This window comes from Hylobates moloch, unplaced genomic scaffold, assembly GCF_009828535.3.
Source record: "Hylobates moloch isolate HMO894 unplaced genomic scaffold, HMol_V3 SCAFFOLD_10, whole genome shotgun sequence".
NCBI classification, from domain to species: Eukaryota; Metazoa; Chordata; class Mammalia; order Primates; family Hylobatidae; genus Hylobates; species Hylobates moloch.
This window is the reverse complement of record NW_026652285.1, coordinates 102,014,566-102,039,029: the sequence shown is the minus strand read 5'-3', so window position 1 is coordinate 102,039,029 and position 24,464 is coordinate 102,014,566. Positions and strand designations below refer to the sequence as shown.

The 24,464-nt window shown below is 48.9% G+C and overlaps 3 protein-coding genes across 4 annotated transcripts in view; 2 read left to right on the top strand and 1 right to left on the bottom strand.

Moving 5' to 3' along the window:
• Positions 1-471, bottom strand: part of USP20 (ubiquitin specific peptidase 20) — a 45,064-nt gene extending 44,593 nt beyond the window's left edge. Inside the window, exon 1 of the mRNA XM_058445259.1 lies at positions 274-471. The gene's annotated coding sequence lies outside the window, so the exon portion shown is untranslated. The remainder of the gene's footprint in view (positions 1-273) is intronic.
• Positions 34-8,383, top strand: CUNH9orf78 (chromosome unknown C9orf78 homolog). Of its 2 annotated transcripts, XM_032165389.2 has the most exons (10): positions 34-213; positions 589-648; positions 1,648-1,699; positions 1,842-1,912; positions 3,388-3,465; positions 4,297-4,494; positions 6,129-6,265; positions 6,373-6,471; positions 7,435-7,543; positions 8,174-8,383. In XM_032165389.2, the coding sequence occupies exons 1-9, from the start codon at positions 131-133 to the stop codon at positions 7,524-7,526; spliced, it is 870 nt and encodes a 289-aa protein (XP_032021280.1). In that variant the 5' UTR covers positions 34-130; the 3' UTR covers positions 7,527-7,543; positions 8,174-8,383. The 2 variants fall into 2 exon arrangements, with proteins under 2 accessions (XP_032021280.1, XP_032021278.1); XM_032165387.2 differs by having other exon boundaries at positions 35-213; positions 7,435-8,383.
• A 3,166-nt stretch (positions 8,384-11,549) lies between these two features.
• On the top strand, positions 11,550-24,453 carry TOR1A (torsin family 1 member A). The gene is made up of 5 exons (XM_032165385.2): positions 11,550-11,779; positions 12,823-13,088; positions 16,820-16,995; positions 17,093-17,220; positions 21,596-24,453. Exons 1-5 carry the CDS (start codon positions 11,602-11,604, stop codon positions 21,844-21,846), a joined length of 999 nt encoding a protein of 332 aa, XP_032021276.2. The 5' UTR covers positions 11,550-11,601; the 3' UTR covers positions 21,847-24,453.
• The last annotated feature ends 11 nt before the right edge of the window (positions 24,454-24,464 follow it).

The window sequence follows — 24,464 nt, the reverse complement described above, 5'->3', positions numbered from 1 at the left end:
GCCACGCGGGCTGTGCGTGCCGGAGGAGGGGCCAGACGGGGCAGGCGCTCTGACCGCTGTGCGGCGCGCCGGAAGCAGCCTGGGCAGCTGCGCAAAGGCGCGGCGGCTGGACAGCTGGGCCGTTGTCACCATGCCGGTCGTCCGGAAGATTTTCCGTCGCCGCCGGGGCGACTCGGAGTCAGAGGAAGATGAGCAGGACTCAGAGGAGGTTCGGTGCGTTTGGGGCGGGGCTTCCATGGGCCTGGTAAAGATAGACTTGTTTGGGGGACTCACCACCGGCTGGGCGCTTCGTTGACATTGTTAACTGTGAGCTCGGGTGGTGGTTCCTTCTGCGGACGCAGAAATTGAGGCTCAAGGGGTGAGGCCGCCGCCCCAAGCCCGAACAGTTGGGAGAGATGCCTCCGTGATGCGCAGTGGCTCTGACTCCCGGTGGGTCTAGGCACAAGGTCGTCCTCTGGACCACTGTGCTGGTGGCTCAGTAGCTGGGCTGGGATGCCCTCGAAGGTGCCTTGTTGGCTCTGTTAGCTTTGGATTCCGCGGGGAATCACTCAGCTTATGCATTGCTGCTGCTGCTTCTTCTTTTTAAAGATTAAAACTGGAAGAGACCAGAGAGGTACAGAACTTGAGGAAGAGGCCCAACGGGGTGAGGTGAGTACCACGCGGGGAGGAGGAGGCGGCGGCGGGGACGACAGACACATCCGCGTCCGGGTCGCTGTCACAAATATCTCCTCAGACGTAGATTTTTCTCTTGACACACTATACACCTTCCACTGCCCAAATTGGAGAACAGCGTTCTTTGCGAATGTTTAACCAGGACATGCCCTAAGCTGTGTCGTCTTGGGGTGTGCTCCAGAGATACAGAAACAGGTCACTAACTCGCGTTTTTTATTAAAACCAATTAACTGTGAAATGCATATCGATCGTTAAGAGTTTGTATAATTTAGAAAAGTATAGTCAAGACGATAAAAAGCACCCATAATTCTCCCATCCGGAAATGACCAGTGTTAACATTTTTTTTCCTTGCAGAGCCACCCAAGAAGGCACTGGTATTAATATTTAATACTCTTTCCAATCTGTTTTTTTCCTCTCTCTCTCTCTCAGATTGTGAACAACTTTCTATGTACTTTTATTCCCTGTTCTTTTCAACTCATTATGACATTGTGGGCATTCACCCATATTGTGGAATATTTTTCAGAAAGCCTTCTTAATGGCTGCATAATATTCCACCAGATGTGTGTATCATAATTTGTTAACAAATCCCCTATTTTGGGACATGTAGGTGATTTTGTAAATTTTTACTATCAAATAAGGCTGCAGTGGATATTCTCTTAAGTTTATCTTTAGCTGCACTTTCCATGATGAGAATATCTTAGAAATGAGATTTCCAGGCCAAGATAATGCCAAATGGCTTTACAGGAAAGTGGGAAAGTGTACCACTTCACCACCAGCGCACCCTTCTTCCAGCATCTGTGGTGCTTGTTGAGCCCTGTCTTATGCTTATAGGCTTTTCCAGCCGGCTTGCCTACCCACCCCTCAAATCCCACCCTTGCACTAATGTTGCAATCTGCATACCTGAGAGGGTTCCTCCTCATCTCTGAATTATGCCATTTCTCTCTCTCCCTCTCCTTTTTTTTTGGTTTTGCTCAGTGCTGTGGCCTTGCTGGTGGGAGAGAAGGTACAAGAGGAGACCACTCTAGTGGTAAGTTATGGGGTCTTACCTGGGTAGTTATGGCAGCCCGCCCTGCAGTGCTCTTCAGTGAGTGAGCATGCTTTACAAAAAAAAAAAAATTCTACTACTATTTATTTAGATGCTTCCTCTTAACTGTGTTTGCTTTCCGCAGGATGATCCCTTTCAGATGAAGACAGGTGGTATGGTGGATATGAAGAAACTGAAGGAAAGGGGCAAAGATAAGTAAGTGCAGGACAAGCTTAGATGCAAATTCACCTTTAGCCGCTGCCTGGGTCTAGGTTCCCTCAGAGAGCTGGGGCCTGTAGCAGCAGCATTAGTGGGACATCCTGAAGCAGGTTTTGTGCTTTGCAAAGGGTATGTTATTTAAAAACAAAGAAAGCAAAAAGTCTTTAAAAGTTAACTTAGAGCCAAGTTGGTAGACTCCTTTTGTAAGAGTGTATTGTAGGCATGATGACTCATGCCTATTATCCCAGCACTTTGGGAGGCTGAGGTTAGCTTGAGTCCAGGAGTTTAAGACCAGCCTGGGCAACATAGTGAGACCCCTGTCTCTACCAAAAAAAAAAAAAATATATATATATTAAAATATATTATATATATATACACACACACACACACACATACACATATATATACATACATATATACACACATATATATACGTATGTATATACACATATATATATACACACACACATATATATGTGTGTGTGTGTATATATCTGGGTGTGGTGGCATGTGCCTGTTATTCAGGAAATTAAAGAGGGAGAATCGCTTGAGTCAGGGAGGTTGAGGCTAGAGTGAGCCGCGATCACACCACTGCACTCCAGCCTGGGTGACAGAGAAAGACCCTGTTCAAAAAAATAAAATGAGTGAAACCATGGGGAAGTTTCATATAAAAACAATTAACAAAAATAATACATTCAAGCCAGCTGCGGTGGCTCATGCCTGTAATGCCAGCACTTCAGGAGGCTGAGGCAGGCGGATTACCTGAGGTCAGGAGTTCGAGACCAGCCTGACCAACATGGTGAAACACTGTCGCTATTAAAAATACAAAAGTTAGCTGGGCGTTATAGTGGGCACCCGTAATCCCAGCTACTCAGGAGGGTGAGGCAGGAGAATTGCTTGAACTCGGGAGGCAGAGGTTGCAGTGAGCTGAGATTGTGCCACTGCACTTCAGCCTGGGCGACAGAGTGAGGCTCCGTCTCAATAAATAAATAAATCAATCAAACATTCAAATAATTCAAAAATTTAAAAAATAAAAGTATACTGTGTACTTTTGTGACAACTATATAGCATTTACATTGTATTTGGTATTATAAGTAATCTAGAGATGATTTAAAGCAGATGGTAGTGTGTGTGTAGGTTAGATGCAGATATACTATTTTATGTAAGGGACTTCACTATCTGCAGATTTTGGTATCCTTGAGGGACACTAGAACCAATCCCCCATGGATACCTAAGGATAAGTGTATCCACTCAATCCTTGGAGGTATCACTAGCAGCCAACAGTTTGCTTGCATATATTTCTAGAGTTTCTTTTCTTTACATATACTATGGCATTTTTTTTTTTTTTTTTTTTTGCCAACTGTAAATAGGATATTATAAATGCTTGTGTCTTTGTTTTCTTCTTAGAACATAAAACTCAGCCTCATTGAGTTGTGACTTGAAAGCTCTGCCTCATTGTTCTCTCCCTTCAGGATCAGTGAGGAGGAGGATCTGCACCTGGGGACATCGTTTTCTGCAGAAACCAACCGAAGGGATGAGGATGCAGACATGTAAGTGTCAGTCTGTTTGGCTGTGAGCAATTGGGGCTGGACTCCAGTCAGAGTCCAAGATATTGAGTCAACAGATGACATTTCTAGAATTTTCTAGAAGATGTCAAAGTTGGCCCCTCTCTTTCTACTTCCCAGCTTAAGAACTTTGAAAACCTCTTAAAAGGTCTTTTCAGGCCGGGCACGGTGGCTCTCGCCTGTAGTCCCAGCACTTTGGGAGGCTGAGGCAGGTGGATCATCTGAGTTGGGGAGTTTGAGACCAGACTAACCAACATGGAGAAACCCCGTCCCTATTGAAAATACAAAATTAGCCGGGTGTGGTGGCGGACACCTGTAATCCCAGCTACTCGGGAGGCTGAAGCAGGAGAATTGCTTGAACCTGGGAGGCGGAGGTTGCAGTGAGCCGAGATCTCGCCATTGCACTCCAGCCTGGGCAACAAGAGCGAAACTCCGTCTCCAAAAAATAAAAAATAAAAACTTCTTTTCAAAGGTGGTTTCATGACTGGTAATATTTCCCCAAAACATTGCAGGGATAAAACATGGGCTTGCCCACTTTTTATTTTGCCAACAAAGCTATTGGCAAACTATCATCTTTCTGTCTTCAAAGAACCTCGTACATCATAACACCAATAGATTAGTGGGACATAACCTCATAGGTTGGTGCTTCTTTAAGTAGAAAATTTCTAACTTGATGAAAAAACTCAAGTCATTTTTTTTCTCGTTTCTCCGTGGACTGTCACTGATCCGTGGGCCAGTGTTGGGGACCACTGATTTAGAGGACACCTGGTGTGTGTTTCCCGCCCCTCCCTGAGGCCTCTGGGTTTCTCACTTCAGGATGAAGTACATTGAGACAGAGCTAAAGAAGAGGAAAGGGATCGTGGAACATGAGGAACAGAAAGTGAAGCCAAAGAATGCAGAGGACTGTCTTTATGAACTTCCAGAAAACATTCGTGTTTCCTCAGCAAAGAAGACTGAGGAGATGCTTTCCAATCAGATGCTGAGTGGCATTCCTGAGGTGGACCTGGGCATCGAGTATGTTTGAGACCCCTAGGCAGAAGACACAGTGCTTTCCAGTTAAAAGTTATGGGGGACAGGCCAGGCGCGGTGGCTCATGCCTGTAATCCTAGCACTTTGGGAGGCTGAGGCGGGTGGATCACGAGGTCAGGAGTTCAAGACCAGCGCGGCCAAGATGGTCGAACCCCGTCTCTACTAAAAATACAAAAATTAGCTGGGCATGGTGGCAGGCGCCTGTAGTCCAGCTACTTGGGAGGCTGAGGCAGGAAATTGCTTGAACCCTGGAGGTGGAGGTTGTGGTGAGGCGAGATCATGCCACTGCACTCCAGTCTGGCAACAGAGCCAGACTCCATCTCAAAAAAAAAAAAAAAAGGAAAAAAAATTTATGGGGGACAGGTGTGGTGGCTGATGCCTGTAAGCCTATAATCCCAGTACTTGGGAGGCCAAGGCAGGAGGATCACGTGAGGCCAGGAGACCAGCCCGAGAAATACAGTCAGATTCCTGTCTCTACAAAAAATTTAAAAAATTGGCCGGGCGCGGTGGCTCACGCTTGTAATCCCAGCACTTTGGGAGGCCGAGGCAGGCGGATCACGAGGTCAGGAGATCGAGACCACGGTGAAACCCCGTCTCTACTAAAAAATACAAAAAATTAGCCGGGCGTGGTAGCGGGCACCTGTAGTCCTAGCTACTCGAAGAGGCTGAGGCAGGAGAATGGCGTGAACCCGGGAGGCGGAGCTTGCAGTGAGCCGAGATTGCGCCACTGCACTCCAGCCTGGGTGACAGAGCGAGACTCCGTCTCAAAAAAAAAAAATTTAAAAAATTAGCTAGGCTCTCACTTGAGCTCAGGAGTTGAGGCTACAGTGAGCCATGATTGCACCACTGCACGCCAGCCTAGGTGACAGAGTAAGACCCTTTTTAAAAAAAAAAAAAAAAAAAAAGGCCAGACATGGTGACTTGTGCCTGGTATCCTAGCTCTTTGGGATGCCAAGGTGGGAGGATCACTTGAGCCCAGGAGTTCAAGACCAGCCTGGGCAATGTAGTGAGACCCCATGTTCTTATCTGTGTCCTTAGAATCCTACAAATACAAATGAGATTGTCCCTGGCAGGTTGTTGCTAGAAGTTTCGCTGAAGGCTTGATCAGAGTAGTAAGGGCCCCTGACTGCTGGAAGCAAAAGTGGTTCTTTAGCCTGTTACAGCTGTTCAGCTGTATCAGGCCTTTTATTCTTCTGTTTTCTTCTAGCAGGAGCCATGTTAAAGGTCACCCACCCCTTCTCCCCATGATCCTTCTTAAAATATCCACTTTAAAAGGGGATTGTTATGGAAGAAGTACAATTGTCAGAATAATCTTTTGGTACAGTAGAAAGCTGGGAGGCTTCTGGGCTCTTTTCTGGCCTTACGAACTTTGAGCCTTAAGCATTTTACTTCTCTGAAGCTCAATTTGCTCTTGATCAGAAGAGCAGAGTAACTGTGGTTCTCCGACCGCCATGAGAGTTCAGTGAGAATGTGACTACAAGTGTGCTTGATAAAGTGGAGAGCTGTGCCTCAGGACACATGATTTTCTTATGTACTGCTGGGCTGCCAGCCTCACCACTCATGTCTGAGTAGTAAGGTGCTATCATCATCTAAGTGGTGTGGTTTCTTTCTCTCCATAGTGCTAAAATAAAAAATATAATTTCCACGGAGGATGCCAAGGCCCGTCTGCTGGCAGAGCAGCAGAACAAGAAGAAAGACAGTGAGACCTCCTTCGTGCCTACCAACATGGCTGTGAATTACGTGCAGCACAACAGATGTAAGCCCCTCAGGGAGAGCAGTCTTGCCCCCATTCCCCTATTTGGGCTGAGGTCCCTAGGAACCTCATGTTCTGTCTAACATGTACCCTGGTCTCTTTGGGTCCAGTTTATCATGAGGAGCTCAACGCGCCGATACGGAGAAACAAAGAAGAGCCCAAGGCCCGGCCCTTGAGAGTAGGCGACACAGAGAAACCAGAGCCTGAACGTGAGTGCAACAAAGGCCTCGGGGCTGCCTGGAGTGCTCAGCAATGCGGGAACCCATGGAGGCAGGATGCAGCGGGGGACAGGGTGGAGCTTAGCATTGGAGCTGGGACATCTGGGTTCCAGTCCATGCTCTGGACCATGACTATGTGCCTTCCCCTTTCTAAGCCTCAGTTTCCTCATTGGAATCCTAATAGAACCTACCTGTTAGGATTGCTCTGAGAATTCACTATCAAGCATACTATCTCATATTCTCAAGCACAGTAGAGACTCAAGAAGTTAGAAAATTTCAGTAAGGACAAATAAAAGCTACTCATAAGGTTAGCTGGGTGCAATGCCTCACATTTGTAGTCTCAGCTGCTGGGGAAGCTAGGGCAGGAGGATTGCTTGAGACTAAGAGTTCAAGGCTGCAGTGAGCTATGATTGGACCAGTGCACTCTAGCCTGCGTGACAGAGTGAGACCACATCTTTTTTTTAAAGAAAAGAAAAAGGTATTGGCCGTGCTCGGTGGCCCATGCCTGTAATCCCAGCACTTTGGGAGGCTGAGGCAGGCAGATCATCTAAGGTCAGGAGTTCAAGACCAGCCTGGTCAACATGGTGAACCCCGTCTCTACTAAAAATACAAAAATTAGCCAGGCGAGGTGGCAGGTGCCTGTAAACCCAGCTACTCAGGAGGCTGAGGCAGGAGAATCGCTTGAACCCAGGAGTTGGAGGTTGCAGTGAGCTGAGATCATGCCATTACATTCTAACCTGGGCAACAGGGTGAGACTGTCTCAAAAAAAAAGAAAAGAAAAGAAAAGAAAAAAAAGACAAATAGGTATCTACTGAGGCCCTACTGTGTTCACTGGGTTAGGCGCTGGGGCTCCTGTGGGGAAGGAAACAGGCAGTTGTCTTTGCCTGCACGGAGTAAAGTCTAGCAGTGGGTTCCAGCATGGCAAACCACCTTTCCTGTTCTTTTCCTTCTCAGGGTCCCCTCCTAACCGCAAGCGTCCTGCTAACGAGAAGGCAACTGATGACTATCATTATGAGAAGTTCAAGAAAATGAATAGGCGGTACTGAGCTGTGCAGAGTGGGATGTAAATATCACCTTCCTCTCCCTATATCCCTCCCATGAAAAATGGCTTCCTGGCCGGGCGTGGTGGCTCACGCCTGTAATCCCAGCACTTTGGGAGGCCAAGGTGGGCGGATCACCTGAGGTAGGGAGTTTGAGACCAGCCTGACCAACATGGAGAAACCCTGTCTCTACTGAAAATGCAGAAAAGTTAGCCAGGCTTGGTGGCGCATGCCTGTAATCCCAGCTACTCAGGAGGCTGAGGCAGGAGAATCGCTTGAACCCGAGAGGCGGGTGAGCTGAGATTGCACCTTTGCACTCCAGCCTGGGCAACAAGAACAAAAAACTCTGTCTCAAAAAAAAAAAAGAGAAAAATGGCTTCCAGGACAGAGCATGCTCATTTGCTAGCAGACAGTTCCAGAAACAGACCCTGTTAGTCCTTCTGCTTACCTGCTGGATTTTTCAAGCACTAAATTTATAACTTTTTGAAAGAAAACAATGTGTAATTTTCCATTTGGGGGCAAACTCTTTTCTTGTGAGCATTATTAAATCTTGTTTGTAAATATATTGTCTTTCTCTTAATATTTGCTCTGGGTCAGGAAGAAGCTGTTCATGGTGTGATAATACCCTTTAGATTGTGCTTTCATTATTACAGATGCATCATGTCTTCTGCTTTCACATGTCTGGGATGGGGTCAGAAATGCATCCTCCAGCTGACAGAAAAATCTAGGATGAGATCAGAAGGATACTGGTGTTTTCTGACTTTTACAAAATTACTTGTTTGTTTTCATTAAAAAAGAAAAAGCATAAACTATGTTTCTTATTACTATTAGAATTTAATTATTAAATTTCAAAATGAATCCAACCTTATTGTTTGTATTATGTTTCCTTATACCAACATCAGGTAATGTTTTCAAAGCCCATGGTTTGGGTAGCCTAAATGTAAAACTGAATTACTGAGATGGATTTTCTCATTTATTTCATTCAGTGAGCTATGATTGGACCACTGCAGCATAGACATGCTGCAACCTGCTAACTGTCAAGTACCTTCTTGCCTGTGCCCTCATTTTTCCTGAGGCATCCACATGGGTCCAGAAGAGGAAAGAGCAGATTGGCTGACTTCTGGGTGGATTTAGAGCAAGTATTGCGGTTACGGTGGTTTGGCCCAGGAGTCAGATCTGAGCCCACCTCACAGCTTACTAATTGTGTCCTTGGACAGATCCTTTTCACTCTTAGCCTCAGTTTTCTCATCTGTAAAATGGAGATTTTTTTTTTTTTCCTCCACTTGAATGTGGTCAGTGAAGGCAGGAATCATGTGTGCCTAATTTTTAAATTTGAATCCCCAGGGCATAGCCCATACTCTGACACATAGGCAGTCCTCAAAACTATGAATGATCCCTATAGTGTTTGGCTTGTAACAGGTGCAAAAAAGTATTTTAAATCCAATATGAAAAAGTCAAACCTTAAAAAATATTTTCAGGATATTTCAACAAACATTTACAGGTCCCAACGATGTACAGGGGTAACCCAAGATGAATACTGAAGGCCTAGCACATCTGGCCACAGCCACGCAATACGTGTTTATGGGATGAACAGGCAAATAAGTGGATGATCAACAGTTCTCACTTGTCAGAGCTCCCTTTGCTAGAAAATGAGTAATCTTTTATCCAGCTTAAAAGTGGCCGCCAGATGGAGGGAGCCGGGTCTCTCACTGTTGGGGTGGGAATTCACAGATAAGCAAGGGGAGGAGGCTCCAATGATCTGTGTAATGGATTAGAGTTGGAGATGTCAGCATGAGCTCATGTTTAGCTTAATATAGGTACAGATGTTTACCTATAGAAATATTTATAGATATGTGTTTGTTTAATAGTATATACACACATTTTTTTCTGTCAGCTGAGACTGTCTGAAAGAAACGACATCTCAGTAGCAAGAAGCACACCTAGCACCCAGACCTTGGTTTCTCTCTTTTTTTTGACACAGAGTCTTGCTCTGTCACCCAGGCTGGAGTGCAGTGGTGCGATCTCGGCTCACTGCAACCTCCACCTCCCGAGTTCAAGGAATTCTCCTGTTTCAGCCTCCCATGTAGCTGGGACTACAGGCACACGCCACCATGCCTAGCTAATTTTTTTGTATTTTCAGTAGAGATAGGGTTTCACCATATTGGTCAGGCTGGTCCCAAACTCCTGACCTCAGGTGATCCACCTGCCTCAGCCTCCCAAAGTGCTGGATTACAGGCATGACTCACCATGTCCAGCCAGTTCCTAATGCCATTCTACAATGAAAGGAACAGGGTTCCTCGTAGAAAATAGGATTCTAGGACTGGGGCAGGAAATACAAGATGAGCCCGGAGTATCCTGTAGTGTCAGAAAGAAAAGAAACACTCAAACCCAAATAAACTGGTATACATTGAGTGTATGTCAAAGGAGCACAAGGAACCACTTAAATTCCCGGTGGCCAAAATGAGAGCAATTTGAAAAAAAAAAATTAGTACTGTAGTATAACAAAGGATAAAATAACAATGGTCCATACTGATATAAGTGATTGAATACATGGGGGACAAGACACAAATCTCCCATGCAGAATTCCAAATAATTTCTGTAGATACTCTGCCCCCAAGGAGGTGGAGCAAAATCCCCCACTCCTTACATGTGGGCTGTGCATGGGGACATCCTTCCAAAGAGTCCAGTAGAGAAAAGAGGGGTGGGGAGAAGAGTAAGTATACAGTGGGGAGACTTGACAAACAGTACTTCAGTCAAGTGATCAAATCAGCACCAACAGTGATAAGTAACACTGACAGAACCATTCCTTGGTAGGATGTGATGAGCATAGCACTTTACCTCTGTGATCTTCCTTCCAAAACGCCATAACGCTTGTCTAATCCTGAGAAAAACATCAAATCCCAGTAGAGGGCCAGCCTACCAAAGATTTGGCCAGTACTCCTCAAAACTATCAAGCTCATCAAAAATAAAAAGCTGAGTCCAGGCGCGGTGGCTCACGCCTGTAATTCCAGCACTTTGGGAGGCCGAGGCGGGCAGATCACGAGGTCAAGAGATCAAGACCATCCTGGCCAAAATGGTGAAACCCCGTCTCTACCAAAAATACAAAAATGAGCCGGGCATGGTGGTGTGTGCCTGTAATCCCAGCTGCTCGGAAGGCTGAGACAGGAGAATCGCTTGAACCAGGGAGGCGGAGGTTGCAGTGAGCTGAGATCATGCCACTGCACTCCAGCTAAAATAAAAATAAAAATAAAAAAGCTGAGACACTGTCATTAACAGTAGTCTAAGACATGACAACTAAATGTAATGTGGTATCCTGAATGGAAACCTGGAGCAGAAAAAGGCATTAAGTAAAAGGAAGGAAATCCGAATAAACTGTACATTTTAGTTAATATAACAGTGCTTCGTTAATTTTAACAATGATAATGTAAGATTTTAGTAATAGGGGAAATTGCAAGGACGGGTGGCACATGGGAACTCTCTCTACTATCTTCTCAATTTTTCTGTAAATCTGTTCTAAAAAATAACGTCTATTATTATTATTATTTTATTTTTTTTTTTTTTGCGGGGAGGGGACACAGTCTTGCTCTGTCTCCCAGGCTGGAGTGCAGTGGTAAGATCTCGGCTCACTGCAACCTCTGCCTCACTGCAACCTCTGCTCCTCATGTGTCAGCCTCTCCAGTAGCCAGGGCTACAGGTGCCTACCACCACACCCGGCTAATTTTATATTTTTAGTAGAGACGTGGTTTCACCATGTTGGTCAGGCTGGTCTCGAACTCCTGACCTCAGATGATCCGCCCGCTTCAGCCTCCCAAAGGGCTGGGATTACAGGCAGGAGCCACTAGGCCTGGCAAAAATAACGTGCATAAACAAAAACACGTGGCCGACAGGGGCGGTGCAGAACCGAGTTTCCGGAAGCAAAACAGGTCTTTGTACCGAACAAAGATGGCGGCCGCCGGCGTCGAGGGGAGGGCTGCCCTGAAGAAAGATGGCCTCCGCGAGAGGAGGAACCGGAAACGTGGGTCTGGCGGCGGCACCGGTTCGCGGTCGGCGCGAGAACGCGCAGGGTGGAGCGGGTCCGGGCATGAAGCTGGGCCGGGCCGCGCTGGGCCTGCTGCTGCTGGCGCCGTCCGTGGTGCAGGCGGTGGAGCCCATCAGCCTGGGACTGGCTCTGGCCGGCGTCCTCACCGGCTACATCTACCCGCGTCTCTACTGCCTCTTCGCCGAGTGCTGCGGGCAGAAGCGGAGCCTTAGCCGGGAGGGTAGGCTGGGGCGGGGGCTGGAGGCTGGGGCTGGGGCTGGGCGATGGCACTAGGGCTGAGCTAGGACCAGGGCATGGAGAATGGAGGATGGAGGCCGGGGGATGGCACCAGGGCCGGGCTAGGACTAGGGCTGGAGCGGGGCCTGGGGGCTGGGGCTGGGCGATGGCACTAGGGCCGGGCTGGGGCTGAGGGAGGGAGCGGGGCCCGGGGGCTGGGGCTGGGGTTGGGGGTGGGGCTGGGGGATCGCACTAGGGCTGGATTAGGACCAGGGCGGTTGGCTGGGGCTGGGGTATTGAGGATGGTGGATGGAGGCTGGGGGATGGCAGTAGGGCCGGGCTAGGACTGGGGCTGGAGCGGAGTTTGGGGGCTGGGGCTCAGGAGCGGGGGCTGGGGCTGGGGGATGGCACTAGGGCCAGGCCGGGGTAGGGGTCAAATCCCAGGAGGGCCGGGCCTGGGCAGAGCTGAGTCCGCGGGGGCCGGACCCCGGAAGCCAAGCGGCTCTCCTGCAGGATGAGGCCTGGCTCCTCGGCCACGACCACAGACGGGCCAGACTTAAGTCGGAGACCTGAGGAGCCGGGCCGCAGGTTGGCCTACTTTGCGCTAAGCTGGGGATGGACCAGTGGTAACCTCTCTCCGAAGTGGGTTCTGCCTCCTTTCTAGCGTAGTGGGAGACAGGAAGGATGGTGAGGACTCTTCCGGAGCCGACCAGGAGGGACCAAACTGCTTCCTTTCTCGGCTCTGCCTTGGGGTGGGAGGAGCAGCACAGGGGTTAGAGGTGCAAACTGGTGGCAGTGGCAGTAGCACCAAGGGGCTTTTCGGGAAGGAGTCGGGCCAGGGCTTTAGAATAGGCAGGACCAGCAAAGGGAGGGCTCCCTGGACCGCCGTCCCCTCTGGGCCAGGAGCTTACAGACCGCAGTACTTGAGGTTTCGCGAGGTGCTTGGAGAGCGTCTAGACGGCTTTGCTGGCTTTCTCGTGGGCTGTAAATGTGGCTACATTTTGCCACTGTTTCTTCCCCACTCCTGATTGGCTTTGTCTTTCCCAGCACTGCAGAAGGATCTGGACAACAAGCTCTTTGGACAGCATCTTGCAAAGAAAATCATCTTAAATGCTGTGTTTGGTTTCATAAACAACCCAAAGCCCAAGAAACCTCTCACGCTCTCCCTGCACGGGTGGACAGGCACCGGCAAAAATTTCGTCAGCAAGATCATCGCAGAGAATATTTACGAGGGTGGTCTGAACAGTGACTATGTCCACCTGTTTGTGGCCACATTGCACTTTCCACATGCTTCAAACATCACCTTGTACAAGGCAAGGATGGAAGTTTGGAATCCCTTCCTGGATGTCGTCGGGTTTGGGGTCTCTGTTGTGGGATGAGATTTGGGAGTTCTGTGTTGAAATGAGTGAGCCCTGAAAACGTTCATGTCTCAGTTCCCCTTGGAAAGGTGTAGAAGTTAGAGTTTGAGATGCGTGGAGCAGTTAACACCATCAAAGCTTTGTGGTGGGTTCTGAAAATAGGTCCAGTGAGTATGCAGGGTCATGGGATTTTAGAGGTGGACATGATCAAATCCATCTTAGAGATCAACACATCTCACTCATTTTTTTCTTTTTTTCTTTATTTTGAGACGGAATTTCACTCTTGTTACCCAGGCTGGAGTGCAATGGTATGATCTCAGCTCACTGCAACCTCTGCCTCCCGTTTCAAGCAATTATCCTGCCTCAGCCTCCTGGGTAGCTGGGATTACAGGCTCCTGCCACCATGCCCAGCTAATTTTCGTATTTTTAGTAGAGATAAGGTTTTGCCAACTTGGCCAGGCTGGTCTCGAACTCCTGACCTCAGGTGATGCGCCTTCCTCAGCCTCCCAAAGTGCTGGGATTACAGGCATGAGCCACCATGCCCGGCCACATCTCACTCATTTTGTGAAAGAGGAAACATATAGAGAGTCCTAAGTTTGTTGAACCTACTGTTGCAAACTGCCTTTTTTTTTTTTTTCTTTGAGTCAGGGTCTCACTCTCTTGTCCAGGCTGGAGTGCAGTGACGCCATCTCGGCTCACTGCAACCTCCACCCTCTGGGTTCAAGCGATTCTTCTGCCTCAGCCTCCCAAGTAGCTGTGACTACAGGCATGCACCACCACACCCGGCTAATTTTTGTATTTCTAGTAGAGATGGGGTTTCCCCACGTTGGCCAGGCTGGTCTCGAACTCCTGACCGCAAGTGATCTACCCACCTCAGCCTCCCAAAGTGCTAGGATTACAGGCGTGAGCCACCTTGCCCAGCCGCAAACAGCTTTTATGGTTGAACTCATTGATTAGCAGCTTGGGCTTTGGCAGCAGACACATCTGGATTTGAGTCCTAACACTCGCCCAGCTCCATAGTCTTAGGAAAGTTGCCTGACCTGAGACTGAGATTCTGACTTACAAAGTGTTGCTTGTAACAATCCAGGGAGTTCTGTCTGTCAAGTGTGTAACATGTACCTGGTGCATGTTACAAATAAATGTTAACTGTTGCCTTTTAGATCCTTGTAACAGACCTGCAAGATGGGCAAAACAGTCAATTATTTATTTATTTATTTTTGAGACTGAGTTTCATTCTTGTCACCCAGGCTGGAGTGCAGTAGCACGATCTCGATCTCAATTTCGGCTCACTGGCTCACGGCAAACACTGCCTCCCGGATTCAAGTGATTCTGCTGCCTCAGCCTCCCAAGTAGCTGGGATTACAGGCACCTGCCACCACACCCAGCTAATTTTTGTATTTTTAGTAGAGACAGGGTTTCACCTTGTTGGCCAGGCTGGTCTCGAACTCCTGACCTCAAGGTCGTCCAGCTGCCTCGGCCTCCCAAAGTGCTGAAATTACAGGCATGAGCCACCATGCCTGGCCTCAGTCAGTTATTTATCCCTGACTGTATCTATGGAAAAATGTGAACACATTTTTCCCTTCTATCTGGGTGAGCGTGTGGGTCACCCACTGTCCAGTGGTTCTGTACTAAAATGCGAATGTTCCACGGGTGTGGTGGTTCATGCCTATAATTCTAGCACTACGGGAAGCCAAAACCGGCTGATCCCTTGAGCTCAAGAGTTCCAGACCAGCCTGGGGAACATGGTGAAACCCCATCTCTACTAAAAAAATACAAAAAAATTAGTCAGGCATGGTGGCACGCACCTGTAGTCCCAGCTACTTGGGGGGCTGAGGCAGAAGGATGGCTTGATCCTGGGAGGTTGAGGCTGTGGTGAGCAGAGAGCCACTGCACTGCAGCCTGGGTGACAGAGTGAGACCCTGTCCCAAACAAACAAGAACCATTCTAGACCAATCAGGATGGGTTGGTCATCTTAGAATTGAGGCTTCACTAACAATAACTGTGACTTTGGACAAAGTTACTTCACTTGTCTGCTTCAGTTTTCTCATTTGTAAAAGAAGGAGCACAATGGTAACTACTGTGATGGGTTTTGGGAGGTCACAGTAAAATGTTCTATGAACAGACCAGGCGTGGTGGCTCACGCCTGTAATCCCAGCACTTTGGGAGGCCGAAGCGGGTGGATCACTTGAGGTCAAGAGTTCAAGACGAGCCTGGCCAAGATAGTGAAACCCCATCTCTACTAAAAATACAAAAATTAGGTGGGCGTGGTGGCAGGTGCCTGTAGTCTCAGCTACTCGGGGCTGAGGCAAGGGAATCGCTTGAATCTGGGAGGCAGAGGTGGCAGTGAGCTGAGATCATGTCATTGCACTCCAGCCTGGGTGATAGAGCGAGACTCTGTCAAAAAAAAAGAAGTTATATGAACAGTGCTTAGAATATTGTTTTACCCATAGTGAACGCTCAGTACATGTTCCCTGTTATCGCATATAAGAATATTGTGCCCGTAGTGAACGCTCAGTGCATGTTCCCTGTTATTGCATATAAGTTTGGTCACCAGAGTGAGAAAACTTGGCTGCTGGAGCCTAACAGGTCTGAGTGCATCCTTGTTTATTTTATTTATTTATTTTATTTTATTATTTATTATTATTATTATTATTTTATTTATTTATTTTTTTTGAGACAGAGTCTCCCTCTGTCTCCCAGGCTGGAGTGCTGGAGTGCAGTGGGGTGATCTTAGCTCACTGCAATCTCCGCCTCCCAGGTTCCAGCGATTCTCAAGCCTCAGCCTCCCAAGTACCTGGTATTACAGGTGCCCACCACTATGCCTGGCTAATTTTTGCATTTTTTTTTAATGGAGTCTTGCTCTGTCGCCAGGCTGGAGTGCAGTGGCGTGATCTTGGCTCACTGCAACCTCCGTCTCCCAGGTTCATGCAATTCTGCTACCTCAGCCTCCTCAGTAGCTGGAACTATAAGCACCTGCCACCATGCCCAGCTAATTTTTTTGTGTTTTTTCTTTTAGTAGAGACAGGGTTTCACCGTGTTGGCCAGGCTGGTCTTGAACTCCTGACCTCAGGTGATCCGCCCACTTCGGCCTCCCAAAGTGCTGGGATTACAGGCATGAGCCACCATGCCTGGCCCTAATTTTTGTATTTTAATAGAGATGGGGTTTCACCATGTTGGCCAGGCTGGTCTCAAACCCCTGACCTCAACTTATCCATCTGCCTCAGTCTCCCAAAGTGCTGGGTTTACAGGTGTGAGCCACCATGCCCAACCCCACCCCCTTTTTAAATAAAAATCAGTATCCTCATGACATCCCACATTGCCCCTTTGATGACAAAAGAGCAGCAGCTCTGACAGCATCCGTGTGGCATCTCGCAGCGCGGGAACCGTAACCAAAGTATCGGGCTTTGGAGTGAGACAGGACTGGGTTCAGGTCCCAGCTCTGCCGCATATAGTCTTAGGCAAGTGGAGTAAGCGCTCTTTGTGCCTCAGTTCCCTCATCTGTAAAATGGGAACGATAGTGCCCACTCCATGGGGTTGGTAGGAACAAAGAAGATTTTGTGCACGTAAAATTCTTAGTGCTGAGTGCACAGTGGTCCATAAGTGAAGCTGTGGTTCTTAGTGGTAGAAGGAGCTGATTGATGGCCCTGGCTGAGAACTTTGTGTTGGCTTTTTCCCTTGTAATTCAGGATCAGTTACAGTTGTGGATTCGAGGCAACGTGAGTGCCTGTGCGAGGTCCATCTTCATATTCGATGAAATGGATAAGATGCATGCCGGCCTCATAGATGCCATCAAGCCTTTCCTCGACTATTATGACCTGGTGGATGGGGTCTCCTACCAGAAAGCCATCTTCGTATTTCTCAGGTAAGGTCAGGGCTAGGACATGATGGATGGGCCCCGAGCCCAAGCCTCTGAGCTCCAGGAGAAAACCCTGTCCTTACCCACTGGGATTGTTTTGCAGCAATGCTGGAGCAGAAAGGATCACAGATGTGGCTCTGGATTTCTGGAGGAGTGGAAAGCAGAGGGAAGACATCAAGCTCAAAGACATTGAACACGCCTTGTCTGTGTCGGTTTTCAATAACAAGAACAGTGAGTAGGGCCATCCACCGCCAGTCCCATCTGGTTCCTAATCCTGCACCCTAAGTGTTAAAGCGTCAGGGTCACGTGTCAGCATCACCTGGGAGCTGGGTAGAAAGAAATGCAGATTCTCAGTCCCCTTCCGAGTTGTGAGGGGAATCTTTGCTGACAAACTCCAGGTAACTTTTATGAACACTAATGTTTGACAAGTGCTGTTTTATTTTTATTTTTGAGAGTTTTACTCTGTCACCTAGGCTGGAGTGCAGTGGCGTAATCTCGCCTCACTGCAACCTCTTCCTCCCGGGCTCAAGCAATTCTTGTGCCTCAGCCTCCCGAGTAGCTGGGATTACAGGTGCACACCACACCCAGCTAAAATTTGTATTTTTAGTAGAGATGGGGTTTTGTCATGTTGGCCAGGCTGGTCTTGAACTCTTGACCTCAGGTGATCTGCCCACCTCGGCCTCCCAAAGTGCTGGGATTACAGGCGTGAGCCACTGCGCCCAGCTTATTTTTTGAGACAGAGTCTCCCTCTGTCACCCAGGCTGGAGTCCAGTGGTGTGATCTCAGCTCACTGGAGTCTTGACTTCCTAGGCTCAAGTGATCCTCCAGCCTCAGCTTCCCATGTAGGTAGAACCACAGGCTTGTGCCACCATGCCTGGCTAATTTTTTTTTTTTTTTTTTTGTAGAGACGGGATCTTCCTATGTTTCCCAGGCTGGTCTTGACTTCCTGGACTTAAGTGATCCTCCTGCCTCAGCCTCCCAAAGTGCTGGAATTATAGGCATGAGCTACATACCTGGCCTGCTGTTTTTGTTGTTGTTGTTGTTGTTGTTGTTGTTTTTGAGACAGAGTTTTGCTGTGTCGCCCAGGCTGGAGTGCAGTGGCGCGATCTCGGCTCACTGCAAGCTCCGCCTCCCAGGTTCATGCCATTCTCCTGCCTCAGCCTCCCGAGTAGCTGGGAATACAGGCGCCCGCCGCCACACCCAGCTAAGTTTTTGTATTTTTAGTAGAAATGGGGTTTCACCATGTTAGCCAGGATGGTCTCAATCTCCTGACCTCGTGATCCGCCCGCCTTGACCTCCCAAAGTGCGGGGATTACAGGCGTGAGCCACCGCACCCAGCCAGTTCCCCAATTTTCTTCAGCTACATGATTTTCTTTGTAGAAGAAAGAGCCAGTGGTTGAGCAAGGAAGGATGCCATGGGCAACTCAGGGGGAGAGATGACCTGTTAGTTCCTCCCTTTCTCTGCATTGCCCAAGAGCAACAGCCAAATAGCGGTTGGGCCCTTATTTTGTACTGGGCGCCATGTGAAACAGTCTGCCTGCGGATTTCACTCAGTCTTCACCATACCTCGCAGGGTAGAGACTGAGACTCAAAGAGATGTGGCAGCTTGCCCAGCGCCATGCAGCCTGTTCAGTATCTCTGATTCTAAAACCTGCGCTTTTAAGTTTTAGCTCACTACTTCTCCAGGGAATGTCATGAGACCTTTGACCTTGAACCTGGGGAGGTGGAAAGCCAGCCTGATGGAGGCTGACTCACTGGCTAAGACCTGTGAGTTGTGCAGGGCTGGCTGTTCAAGTCTTTGCGCTTCAGGTTCTGGAGATGACAAAACAGGGGCTCATTTGAAACAGACTTGCCAGGAAGTTCATCCTACAGTTAGTGAACAGCATGGGGTACGGTATGTCAGTGTGTGCAAGTGGAATACTACTGAGGCAAGACAAGTGTTCTGTAACATGTTAGATAGTTTCTTGCCTTGCCAAAAAACATGAGCACATGCAGCGGAAACCTTAGCCTAATGCTGAGGCAGATGAGCCCCGTGGCCTAGAATCCACGCTGTGGAGGTTACACAGATAAGCCCCGTGGCCTAGAATCCACGCTGTGGAGGTTACACGGCGCTCAGGAATGCCAACCTGGGAGTCGGGCAGCCCTGGCCCACACACTGACTGTGGCCTCAAGCAGATGGCTGAACATTCATTCAACACATGTATATGGAGCATCTAGTAAGTGCCAGGCATCATACCTAGGACTGGGGACACAGCAGTGAACAAACACAGAAATTCTTGCCCTTATCGATCCTACATCCTAGTGATAATAAAGAAAGAAAATGTATCAGATGATGGGGGATAGATATGTTGATGTGTGTGATGTGTTTGTGTGTATACATGCAGTACATATGCACACATCACACATGTATACACATGGACATATATATATATCTTTCCCCCGGGGCCAGTAGGGGAAAAAAATCAAGAAAGGCTTTAGGGTGCAGGGTAAGGATGGGCTCTGCTTTAATAGAGTGGACAGGGAAGGCTCCCTGTGAGGGTGGCATTTGGGCTGACCCGAGGGAGTGAGCCATGTGGATGTCTGAGGGAAAAGCATTCCCCAGTGCGGACAGCACGTCCAGGAGCCCGAGGGGGGCCTGTGCCTGGGGTCCCTGTGACTGGTTGAGGATAAACAGAGGAGGGGAACGGGAGGTGATAGAAGAGGCGAGATTTGGGGTGAAGGTGCAGACTGTGGAAAGCCTGGCAGGCCATGGTGAACCTTGGGTCTTATTCCGAGTGGAAGAGAGAGGCCTGGAGGGTCCTGGGCAAGCGGTGCTGGGATCTGAGGGGGCCTTCACAGGACCTTGCTGGCAACTGGGTGGAGGACAGACCCACAGCCACAGGGGCAGGGAGCCCAGCGTGGAAGCGGTGGGGGTAGAGGGACACGATTGGGTTCCGGGTGTGTTTTGAAGGTAGAACCTGTAAGACTTCCTGCAGAATTGTATATGGGAATGAGAGAAGAACCAAGGACCTGGCTTGAGCAATGGGAAGGGTGGCACTGCCATTGAAGGGAAGGGACAGCAGGAAGGACAGGTGAGCTCAGTGGGCAATGGCATCGGGGCATCAGGGCATCAGAGCACAGCCACGAAGCTCCAGGGAGGCCATCAGGCTGGGAGGGCAAACTTGGGAGTCCTCAGGAGATGACTGTAAAGTCTCAGGCCTGCCTGAGGTCACCTGTTCTGCCGTCACTCCTGGGTCTGCATGGCTGGGTCCTTGTTGCTCGGGCTCTGCCCTGAGGTCCTGCCCAGCCCGCTCCACCTCCCGCTCTCCATGTCTGTTCTGCTGTGTGGCATTCGCTGCTCCAAGCACCATCTGAGATTGTTTCCTGGCTTGTTGGGTGTCTCCTGCCCTAGAGTGGTAAAGCCATGAGGGCCATCCGCCCTCAGCTGTGTCCGCAGGCCCAGGGCATGCCTGGCATAGAGCAGGCCTCTGAGAACCAGCCTCCCACGTGAGCTGGTTTTGCAAGACAGCCCCTCATTCCCATTCAGTGGTTGGTTCTGTTCTTTCCCTGGCCACAGGCTCCACTCTGTCAGTCAGCCACACATGTATTGAGTACCAGTTGTGTACAAAGCACTGTTGAGCATGAAAAGCATTAACCCAGTGAATGAGGAGGAGCTTGGGTTGGGGACGGAGCCCCAGAATTACATGGCAGACCAGAAGGGAATCAGCTCAGTAGAAGACACGCATGGGCTCGTGGGCGATGCAGTGTGTGCTGTGTCATCTGGGGCTGGGAGGAGGTGTCCTGGGTCAGGAGTTCCAGGAGCCCAAGAGGAGTGGATGGGGCAGGTGCAGAGCCAGCCCGCATTCAGGGGAGAAAACACGGCCAAGGCCAGGCCTTCACGGGGAGCCCGGCGTGGGCTGCACATCCGCACTTCCCAGGCTAGTTTTGGTGCCCACATGCTCTGCAGGGGCTGGGCACGGTGGCAGCGGCAGCAGGCTTCCCTGTTGCTAGTCCAGCTGCTGAAACTCCAGGGAGAGTCAAAAAGTTCCCAAATACAGGGGCGTGGCTGGTAGTCCTTTCTGGGAACTCTTCTTGCTTCCCACTTTCTGTGGAACTCTGCCTTCCCCACTCTGCCTCTCTGCTTGTTCCTCGGCCCCAGACCTCTTTCCCATCTTCGATCTCTTAAGTCATACCTTAGGAGGCCTCCCCCAGCCCGCAGTGTAAAGAGGGTGTCCCTTTCTGCTGTCACAGAAGCATTACAATGTGCAGGTGCCTGTTAACATCTGCCTTCCCCACTGATCTGGAGCTCCACAAGGGAGAGGGCACACCCAGTAGGTGTGTATGGGATGGATGGGAGGGTAGGTGACCCCCAGTAGGTGTGTGTGGGACGGATGGGAAGGTGGGTGACCCCTAGTAGATGTGTGGGGGGTGGGTGGGTGACCCCCAGTAGGTGTGTGTGGGACAGATGGAAAGGTGGGTGACCCCCAGTAGGTGTGTGTGGCATGGATAGGTAACCCCCAGTAGATGCTTGTGGGACAGATGGGAGGGTAGGTGAGTGACCCCCAGGAGGCGTGTATAGGGCGGGTGGGTGGATGTGGATGAATAGCACCTTGTTTCTTCTTCCCAGGTGGCTTCTGGCACAGCAGCTTAATTGACCGGAACCTCATTGATTATTTTGTTCCCTTCCTCCCCCTGGAATACAAACACCTAAAAATGTGTATCCGAGTGGAAATGCAGTCTCGAGGCTATGAAATTGATGAAGACATTGTAAGCAGAGTGGCTGAGGAGATGACATTTTTCCCCAAAGAGGAGAGAGTTTTCTCAGATAAAGGCTGCAAAACGGTGTTCACCAAGTTAGATTATTACTACGATGATTGACAGTCATGATCGGCAGCCGGAGTCACTGCCTGGAGTTGGAAAAGAAACAACACTCAGTCCTTCCAACCTCCGCCCCCAGCTCCTTTCCCTGGAAGAGGAATCCGGTGAATGTTTCCTGTTTGATGTGACAGGAATTCTCCCTGGCATTGTTTCCACCCCCTGGTGCCTGCAGGCCACCCAGGGACCATGGGCGAGGACGTGAAGCCTCCCGAACACGCACAGAAGGAGCCAGCTCCCAGCCCACTCATCGCGGAGCTCATGATTTTTTACAAATTATGTTTTAATTCCAAGTGTTTCTGTTTCAAGGAAGGATGAGTAAGTTTTATTGAAAATGTGGTAACTTTATTTAAAATGATTTTTAACATTATGAGAGACTACTCAGATTCTAAGTTGTTGGCCTCGTGTGTGTGTTTTTTTTAAGTTCCCGTCATTACTACATATACTGTGATGTATCTTTACTGGAAATGAGCCCAAGCACACATGCATGGCATTTGTTCCACAGGAGGGCATCGCTGGGGATGTGGCTGGAGCATGAGCCAGCTCTGTCCCAGGATGGTCCCAGCGGATGCTGCCAGGGGCAATGAAGTGTTTAGATGAAGGACATGTAGGTAAGAGGACGCCTTCAGGCACCACAGATAAGCCTGAAACAGCCTCTCCAAGGGTTTTAACCTTAGTAACAATGGGAGCTGTGGGAGTGATTTTGGCAACACTGTCAACATTTGTTAGAACCAGTCTTTTGAAAGAAAAGTATTTCCAACTTGTCACTTGCCAGTCACTCCATTTTGCAAAAGGTGGCCCTTCACTGTCCATTCCAAATGAGCCTCACGTGCTCTCTGCTGGATTCTAAATTATGTGAATTTTGCCATATTAAATCTTCCTCATTTATACTATTTTTTGTTACGTTCAATCAGAATCCCCGAAACCTCCTATAAAGCTTAGCTGCCCCTTCTGAGGATGCTGAGAACGGTGTCTTTCTTTATAAATGCAAATGGCTACCGTTTTACAATAAAATTTTGCATGTGTCATTGGTGAGTACGTTTTTGAAGAGGGAGAAGCGCCCCTCCACTGTAGGCCTTATGAAGTAAGGCTGCGAGTGAAGACCTAGCAGAACAATGCAGGGTGGAAAGAAACAAAGTCTCACACAGGGATCTGAGGATCCTAGGACGGCTCTGTCCCCTCGCCCAGTGGTCTGGGAAGTCGCCCTCCATTGTGGGGTTCTTGGAGCTCCTGACACCCAGCCACGGAGTTCAAGTACAGCTGAGATGCCAGCAGGAACAGTGCCGTAGACTAAGGTAAGCACACCTTATTTTATGCAACACGCCTGTGTCCCAGCACAGTGCTCCCATGGGTGCGGCTGCTGCAGAGAGCACTGCAGGGACCACTTCTAGTAGGCACAGAAGACGAGTTTGTGGCCTCAACTGCAGGTCTAACGCAGGAACCCTCTGCCTTATGGCTTCCCAACCTGCATGGGGTCCCACTAGGGCAGCCCAGGGCACCTAAAGATGGCTCCAAGCGTTAGAAAGTTCTTGGTATTGAGCTGCAGCCAGCCTGCTCTGTCCCTGGGAGTCACAGATTAGGTCTAATCATTCATTTGAAGAGTGTGGCCCAGGCACCAGAAGTCCCTAGTTAGAGAACACGGGTCCCCTGACAGTTTTGGAAGGTTCAGTCTTAGTAGATGAGGCAGTGTAGGTAGAATAGGAACTGCATTAAGACTGAGAACCAGACCTAAAAAATCAGTCTCCTGGGAATTGAGTAACTTCAGTTGAGAAATTAAGGGAGTGGGTGGGGTGATGGTGATGAGAGTTTGTGCTTTCTAGTAAAGCTGCTAATCCTCAATCCTGTGAAGAGGGTGGGTGTTACACTGACGAGACAATACTGGGTTATGTGTAATTAAACTGAGATCAGATTAGCATAACTAGGATTTTTTTTTTTTGAGACAGATTTTTTTTTTTTTTGAGACGGAGTCTCACTCTTATTGCCCAGGCTGGAGTGCAATGGCACGATCTCGGCTCACTACAACCTCCGCCTCCCAGGTTCAAGCGATTCTCCTGCCTCAGCCTTCCTAGTAGCTGGGATTACAGGCATGCGCCACCACACCCAGCTAATTTTGTATTTTTAGTAGAGATGGGTTTTCTCCATGTTGGTCAGGCTGGTCTCAAACTCCCCACCTCAGGTGATCCGCCCACCTTGGCCTCCCAAAGTGCTGGAATTACAGGCGTGAGCCACCGCACCCGGCCAGGATTTATTTACCAGTTTCAATGGTTAGGTTTCCTCACCTGAGCTCAGGTTCAGGATGCCAGAGGTGAGTTTTACTTTATCAGTACCTCAGTTTCCTCCCACGTTAATTTTGGGAGAAAGTCCATCTCTTTGATGAAATATCCATCAGCTAATTTAACTTCTATTTGTCTGGGGAAGAGCCTTTAAGGTAAATATTGCTTCTGTATTGCGCTGACTGCCCACCCACCTGTCCCGGGTATGGTGAGTCTCACAGCTGTGCTGCTGAAATTCATTCTGAACTTTGGAACCAAATAAACTAGAAAAAAGTTAGCAAGTGGCATTTCACATGATAAAATCTAGGCTTTACTATTTTATAGTCAGTAGGTCAATAAAGCTCTCGT

Coding starts and splice junctions, on each gene's coding strand:
- CUNH9orf78 (XM_032165389.2), top strand. CDS start 131: ATGCCGGTCGTCCGGAAGATTTTCCGTCGCCGCCGGGGCGACTCGGAG. Junction 649..1,647: donor AAGAGGCCCAACGGGGTGAG/GTGAGTACCACG, acceptor GGTTTTGCTCAG/TGCTGTGGCCTTGCTGGTGG. Junction 3,466..4,296: donor AGGGATGAGGATGCAGACAT/GTAAGTGTCAGT, acceptor TTCTCACTTCAG/GATGAAGTACATTGAGACAG.
- TOR1A (XM_032165385.2), top strand. CDS start 11,602: ATGAAGCTGGGCCGGGCCGCGCTGGGCCTGCTGCTGCTGGCGCCGTCC. Junction 11,780..12,822: donor GCGGAGCCTTAGCCGGGAGG/GTAGGCTGGGGC, acceptor TGTCTTTCCCAG/CACTGCAGAAGGATCTGGAC. Junction 17,221..21,595: donor GGTTTTCAATAACAAGAACA/GTGAGTAGGGCC, acceptor TCTTCTTCCCAG/GTGGCTTCTGGCACAGCAGC.